We start from the raw sequence: 7279 nt of genomic DNA on the forward strand, positions 1-7279 counted from the left end.
TATTAGTCTGATTATTAAAAAAGGATCGATGAGCTCACGTTTATAGGAAGAGAAAAGGACCCGATGATAAGAAAGAATATATTCTTTCTATATATTTGATGATAAAAAAAAAAAAATACCGGAGATCTCACTTTCTATATATTCTTTCTTGATGCATGAATATTTTTTTTTTTATTTTTTTAACTAATAACATTGACGGACTTCATTAATCGGAGGACTCGTATGCCTAACTTTGGATGTCCTATAAGAAAAAGAGAAGATATGACATTAAAAAAAAGCTCTGTTCGCCTGGTGGTGGAATAAGTCCACAATTACTCCTATCACCGCCTATGTCACATAATAACCCTCGGGCATCTCCTGCTCCCTAATATTCGTCTCCAAACCATCCCATCCTCAAAATTGTCACGGAATAGAATTGCTATTCCAAAAAGAATTGCCAAAGGTTTCTTCAGCTCGACCACCGTTCAATGGCGGGGATCATCGTCGTGTTCGACTTCGACAGGACGATGATAGACTGCGACAGCGATTCCTGGGTCGTCAACGAGCTCGGCGCCACCGAGCTCTTCCAGAGCCTCCGCCCGGCCATGTCGTGGAATTCTCTCATGGTTTGTGCACCGATATCACATCACACCACACCCGTTGCTCTCTTCTTCATTACAAATCAAATCCAACTCAGTTCTCAGGATATGTTATTGTCTTTTATAACCCTTTCAGGAGAGGATGATGAGGGAGCTGCATTCACAGGGAAGACAATTGAGGAGATTGCAGACTGCCTGAAGAGGATTCCATTTGATCCCCATGTCATCGCTGCCATTAAATCGGCTTATGCTCATGGGTACGCTTTCTTGTTTCTTTCGCCATGGCTAATGGTTGCGGCTTTTCCTTTGTTTAGGCGTTTCTTGTGTTGATGGGTTGTTCTTCTTTGGTTTAGGTGTGAGCTGAGGGTGGTGAGTGATGCCAACCTCTTCTTCATAGAGACAATCCTCAAACACCATGGGCTTCTGGAGTATTTCTCAGAGATTAATACCAATCCAAGCTATGTGGATGAGGAGGGGAGGCTTAGGATCTTCCCTTACCATGACTTCACCACCTCTCTCCATGGCTGCAGCCTCTGTCTTCCAAACATGTGCAAGGTAAATATTTTTTTTGAGGAATCTTTAATTATTTATTCACTATCACATGATGCAAGGTGGAATCCTATGGTTGCTTATGGTAAATATTCTCTGACCATGAAGATAGAGATTAAACCATGTAAATTTAGTACCTTTTAAAGCCATAACTTTATCGATGTTTTCAAAAATCTACACTTGTTATTTAAATTGTGACTTTTTCTTCCTCCTCTCCATAATGCTTTGGAAAAAGAGAGAGAGAGAGAGAGAGAGTGATTTTGTAGAACAATCTGGTTGGAACTTTGAAGGTCAAAACAGATTTTAATCACTTCCCTGAGCAAAGAATACAGAATATATCTCAGCCAGATACATGAGAAAGCATTGATGTAGACCTCCAAAGCATTGTGATAACAATTTTGCCATACAACAACTCACAGTAAGATATTTAGGAACAGTGGTTGCAATAGGAACGAACAGTTTCTTGAGTTGTTATAGCCCTTTTCTGAGTCTTGATTCTCTGATTACTTTGGCACTCAATCCAATCCTCTGTTTCACCAAATACAGGGTAAGATCATCGAACGAATCCAAGCGCAAGCCTCTGCAGAGAGAAAGAAGCGATTCATCTACTTGGGTGACGGCAGAGGAGACTACTGCCCTTCTCTCAGGCTAAGTGAAGAAGACCATGTGATGCCAAGGAAGAATTACCCTCTGTGGAAGCTCATCGGCGACAACCCTCAGCAGTTCAAGGCCGAAGTTCATGAATGGAGCAATGCTGAGGAGCTTCAAAGGATCCTCTTGCAGCTCATCGACAGGTCGATCACCGTCGATCGCAAAAATGCTGCCCAGTAGATTGCAGGTTTGAGACAATTCCAATGTCACCCAATTAAGCCCTTCCCCTGGGTCTCAGGGTTCCTCACCAACCATCCCTCGCTTGACCCTCAAATATTAATTTGGCACGAGTGGTAGATTTATTTAAATTATGATAAGTAGCACCATCCATTTTATTTTTTTGTTTTTTTTTTGGGGGCCATCTTACACCTTTTGTACCTGATATGTAATTTTTCGGTCGAAAAAATTTCAGAATGTTGTGGTATGGAGAGATCTTTTTTAGTCCCACGAATCAAGAGGAAGTATAATTTATATGGATTGAAATCTTCCCTCTCCGATCAGATATTTTTTAAAAGATAAAATCATGAGATCTCATGCGACAACGTCAGAGATCAAAGCGGACAATACTTCATACATGCAGGTACAGAATCAACCCAACCATTCGAGCCATTCGATCCTTTGATCTATGTTGGAGAAAATTTTTTATAATACTAGTTGAAAATAAACCTATGTATTCCACTGGAATGCTAGATCAACCTCGCATAAGTTCTCCATAGACAGCCATTTTGTGGTCCTCCTGTCGTCATTCTGAAAGCTCCACATTTGTTCCACCCAAGCGTAGTACCAGCATCAGTGGAGTGAGGCATCTTTTGACGAATGGGCACATCATGGCAGAAAAGGCATGATCCATCCACATGATGACGTTTACATTCTCAAAAGGAGAAATACAGTAGGGAACTGAAGAAAAGATTTCAGAAAGCAGAAAATATAATATAAGATGTTCCTTGTCAAAAGAGCATCACAAACCAAAAATCATAGACATAATGATACCACTTGTTTTAAATTTCACATAACAAAAGACCAAAGCATGATCATTTTCTGCTTATCTTTTATTGTTTAATTTTAGTTATAATGTTTGAAAGTCGGGCTACGGTGCTCTCTAAAACTTTTTCAAGAATTGCTGTTTAATTACTACTCATCGTTCATTGTAAAATGAACAGTCTAGATTTCACTGATGGCAACTGGTTATGGCCATGGAAGGTTCAAATATGAGCGGCAAGTACTATAATTTAGGTAAAATATAAGGTTAGTAACTGGTGTAATTTTTTTAACCTTGGAAGTTATAAGCGAAGTAAGGATGGTATTGACGCAATTTTTTTCAACTTGGGGTTCGTAAGCAAAGGTAGGATGGATGGCATTTGATGCAATATTCAAGAGGTTTTATGAACCAGAGATTCAGAAATAAAAACATGGGAGGAAGAACATTGGCTCTCTCACACAAAACTAAACTTTGATAACAAAAATGACAAGCTTCCGCATCGGTTCAAGCATCCTTGACAATCTTGAGTATCGTTCTCTCCTAGAGAATGCGGTTCAATTTCTCAATTGTTCCTCGAATAATCCATTCATCATTTATGTTTTCCTATCCTTTGCCATTTGATTACATTTCACTAGTGAATTTTAAAGGCTTTTTAATAAGGTACCTGATCTATTTAACCCAATCATCTGCAATTTCTTTGGTCGACCTAATCGATCCGATACATTCACGAGCCTTGATCATTGGACAGTCTCTCTCAGGAAACATGTATCAATTGCAGTATTAGCTGACCAAATGTCAAGTGTTTGAAGTGATGTTTCAGATCCTCAGGAGCAGCACCTTCAGGTAAAAGTAGCGCTCTAGGTCTTCTTAGTCTTCTTGATCTCTTGCTAGTGGTGTCATCCCATCTCTTTTAGCCTAATTTGTATTGAAATATAAGACATGCACACAACATCTCAACTTAAGCATCCCAAAGTGTGCTGAATTCTCTGTGATTACAGTGATGGTTTTCTTGTATTGCAAAGTATTGCAATAGAAACTTGTTTGGATCAGTACCCATAATCATTCTCTGGAAGATGTGCCTCTTCTATTAATGGCAAATTCACCATGGGGCTCCTAGTCTTGGAAATCTAATCTCCTTATGAATGACCATATAAATTTGAAAGTTTGCCTTCATGCATCTATTATACCGAATGGGATATCAGATTAATTTAATGTGCAATTTATACGGAACTGATGAATTGGGGAATCAAAAACAAATTCCACCACTACAAAGTGGGGCATTGAAATATATGTAAGTTCAAATATATGATCAAAATAATATTCAAAAAAATAAATTTGCATATCTTAAAAGATAATATTATATATTATGAATGATGATATTAGCAAATGACTTCATTATTTTATCAGTGTTTAGGTTTCCAAAAAAATAAAAATCTGATTTATATGGGACTGGTATTAGACACCATGATCACGTTAGAGGAAACATTGACCCTAAAGGGATGAGATCATTCTTTTCTTCCTATAGAATTCAGGTTGGCCAACTCTAAAAGTTTTTATGAATACTTGAAGATTGCACAGATTTATCCCAAACAGATATTAAGTGATTCCCATCTTATGAATGTATTCCGACTTAGTGATTCTATGGATTTCTTGTTTCTCTTGTTATAGCCAATTACAATATATCTTAAATTGGCTACAATTACCCAGGTCAGGACTAGCCCATCCTCTAGCCAATTGCACAAACTTTCCATTTAAGCATTTCATCTACCATGTATATTGACCCCTTCACATATCCCTTTTTCCTCTTTTAAATTTTAATGAATGCACTTTTGGTCATCACTTGAATTACCAATAAATCAAACGTCTATGAAACAAACATTCATGCTCATCTATAAAAGGTGTCATTCATATTAAATTCCCACCTCACAAGCACCAATAGAGGGATCAAAGTCCTGAGTGGATCCCCAAGAAAACACACTAGTTTTTGGAAGCCACATCCAAATTTAATTGAATCAGCACTCGAAAGCCTAAACCAACAGCTGGAATCCTGTGGATTATAAGTGTTGGACCTGCACTGGATCCCAATTGACACATGATCTCACCCATGGTCCAGCTCATTTTAATAAGTTTACTTCATGTTTCAGGTCAAAGAGCTTTATTTGAATTGCTTTGGACCCAGCTGGACCATTAATCTTTAGTAACTTATAATTTTAATCTGGTTTTAAGAACCTAGATTTGGCCATTATGATTCCAACTAATATAGAGACCTTTTTCTAATCACATTGAAACCAGCAGAAATCTTTGTAAGTAAATGCGTCATGTTTGGATCTGGGTTTGGTGGAGGCCTGCCATATTTTGTAACCCATCTGTCCCCCCAACCAGAATTATTTAAGACAGTTCAGGTTAGCCAACCTAACCTGCAGCACAAAGAAAGAGCCCAAAGCATGCGTAGCACACTGATCCTTTCTACTTTAAAGCATTATTGGTTTCCATATCAGACAATGAGTTGATGAGATGGTAGTCATATTGAATACCTCTTCCTTCCTTGAAAGTTCTGTTCTCTTTCATTGAATTATAGGCTGCTGGATTCTAGACTTCTTTTGTTTGCAGTTTTTTTTTAATAATTAAGTTTTGTTTGTGTGAATGTTTTTTTTTTAGATCTTCTTTGATTTCTAAGTTGGACACACGTGGGATTTGAACGATGTCCTACGGCATCTAGAACCCAATAAAGCCCCCATCATCCCAAAGGAAAAAAAAAAAAATGGAGGCACTAGATCCATCTAGAATCAGTTCTAGACCTTTTTTTTGATAGAACTAGACCTGATTATGAATCCAACATATTCTTTCCCTTCTTCTTCCATTTGGGCCTTCTATTGGTAGCATTTCTTAAATAAACAAACCGAAATAACTACATTCACATATTTGAAGTTAGGAGTCGGTTTGTCTACCGTAGCTCACTTTAGTCTTTTAAAAAAAAAAAAAAAAAAAGTTTAAAACAACTTTGTTGAGATTTTTTTTTTTTTGCTGATAAATGTAGTAAAAAAAATGGAAGAAAAATATCTAATCACAGTTAAGAGATGTATTTCAACTTTCAAGTCTAGGTCAACATATGCATTGCATTCACAATATCTGCTTCTTCTGTTAGAAACAAAACCAACATGACATAATTCCTTTAGTTGTTCACTCATCCTGCACTGTCACCACATCAAAATCACAATTTATCCATGAGCCAGATTTATTTTAAACACAAAATGTTTTCAAAACGAAGCAAGGAAAATTTGTAAAACAGATATTCCAATGAGAAAAGCCTCAATTGCGTAGTAGCATAAGTGATGTGATGCTATTTGTTTGGAACTTGGGTTAACAAAAGAAAGGACAATTGTCTTGTGTTCTTTTTCCTTTATCAAAACACTGCATATGCCCATTCCAAAACCTTATACTCAAAGGACAAGCACTAAGAGATAAAGATTGATAAAAAATCAGAACCTTAGCTTTTCCTCTACCTTGGAAGACCAAGGCTGCACCTGCCTAAAAAAGAAAATATGACCACAAGTTCACTGAAGAAAAGTTGAGAATGTTATGATACATAAGAAAATATTCAAATAATCAACATTTGATAAATAAAAAAAACACTAAAATTGTTTATAAAATCATGAATACTCATCCAAGTAAATACTAAATACAAATATGGACAACACGAGAATGATGAACAGTTACACCATTTTGTCTGTTATTAAACAGGATCAGGATGGGGAGATTTCAAAGTCAATCCAAAAGAATAAGAAAGAGGAAAGAAAGAAGGAAAGAGGGAAAAGAAAAGAAAAAAAGTAATACAAGAGAAAAAGGGAGAAAAAAAAGGAAAGAAATAAGTTGAAAAAGAAAGGCTGGAAGAGAAGAACGAAAAAGAAAGGAAAAGATAAAAGAAAAATGAAGAGAAAAAAAAAAAAAAAAAGAAACAAAACAATGGGAGGGAGAGAGAATAAGAAGAAAGAGAAGGATGAAGGATTATCCATAACGGGCAAGCCAACTGTTTTTAATAAATGCGGAATTTATGACCCATAAATAATTCGTTTTAATGACAATAATTAAAAATAGGCCCTCCCAAAAAGTAGGACCAATTGTTGAAAGACCCAGAAGAAACTCCAGAGTCAATCCTTCTGGACTACGTCGTTCTAGAAAGGCTGGCCATGGGTGTAGGCGGCCGAGGATATCCCGCAGCTCCTATCCCGAATATTCCCTCCACCCAACGGCTCCAAACCATGGAGCCTGCGCGACGGCGGCGTGCGATCCACGCGTTTCCACCAAAGTTTCGTTGCTCCCCCGAATATTCCATCCTATCCTCCCCGATTCTTCTCGGAACCACACCTTGTGGTGGGTATTCCACCCACCATGGAATAAATCCTTGGAGATACAAAAAAAAACAAAAAAACAAAACCGGGAGTCTACAGTTACTCCCATCACCGCATATGCCACATAATATTCCTCTTGCATCTCCTGCTCCCTATAAATATCCCCCTCCAAA

At 37.4% G+C, this 7279-nt stretch overlaps 1 protein-coding gene across 1 annotated transcript; it reads left to right on the forward strand.

The window, feature by feature from the left end:
• LOC105047311 (inorganic pyrophosphatase 2) lies at positions 1-2095 on the forward strand. The gene is given in 5 exon segments (XM_010926185.4): positions 1-605; positions 715-739; positions 742-835; positions 932-1133; positions 1674-2095. Coding segments are annotated over 5 exon segments (744 nt in total). The 5' UTR covers positions 1-467; the 3' UTR covers positions 1959-2095.
• Positions 2096-7279: the final 5184 nt, after the last annotated feature.

The sequence above is a fragment of the Elaeis guineensis genome, chromosome 6 (assembly GCF_000442705.2).
Source record: "Elaeis guineensis isolate ETL-2024a chromosome 6, EG11, whole genome shotgun sequence".
NCBI classification, from domain to species: domain Eukaryota; kingdom Viridiplantae; phylum Streptophyta; class Magnoliopsida; order Arecales; family Arecaceae; genus Elaeis; species Elaeis guineensis.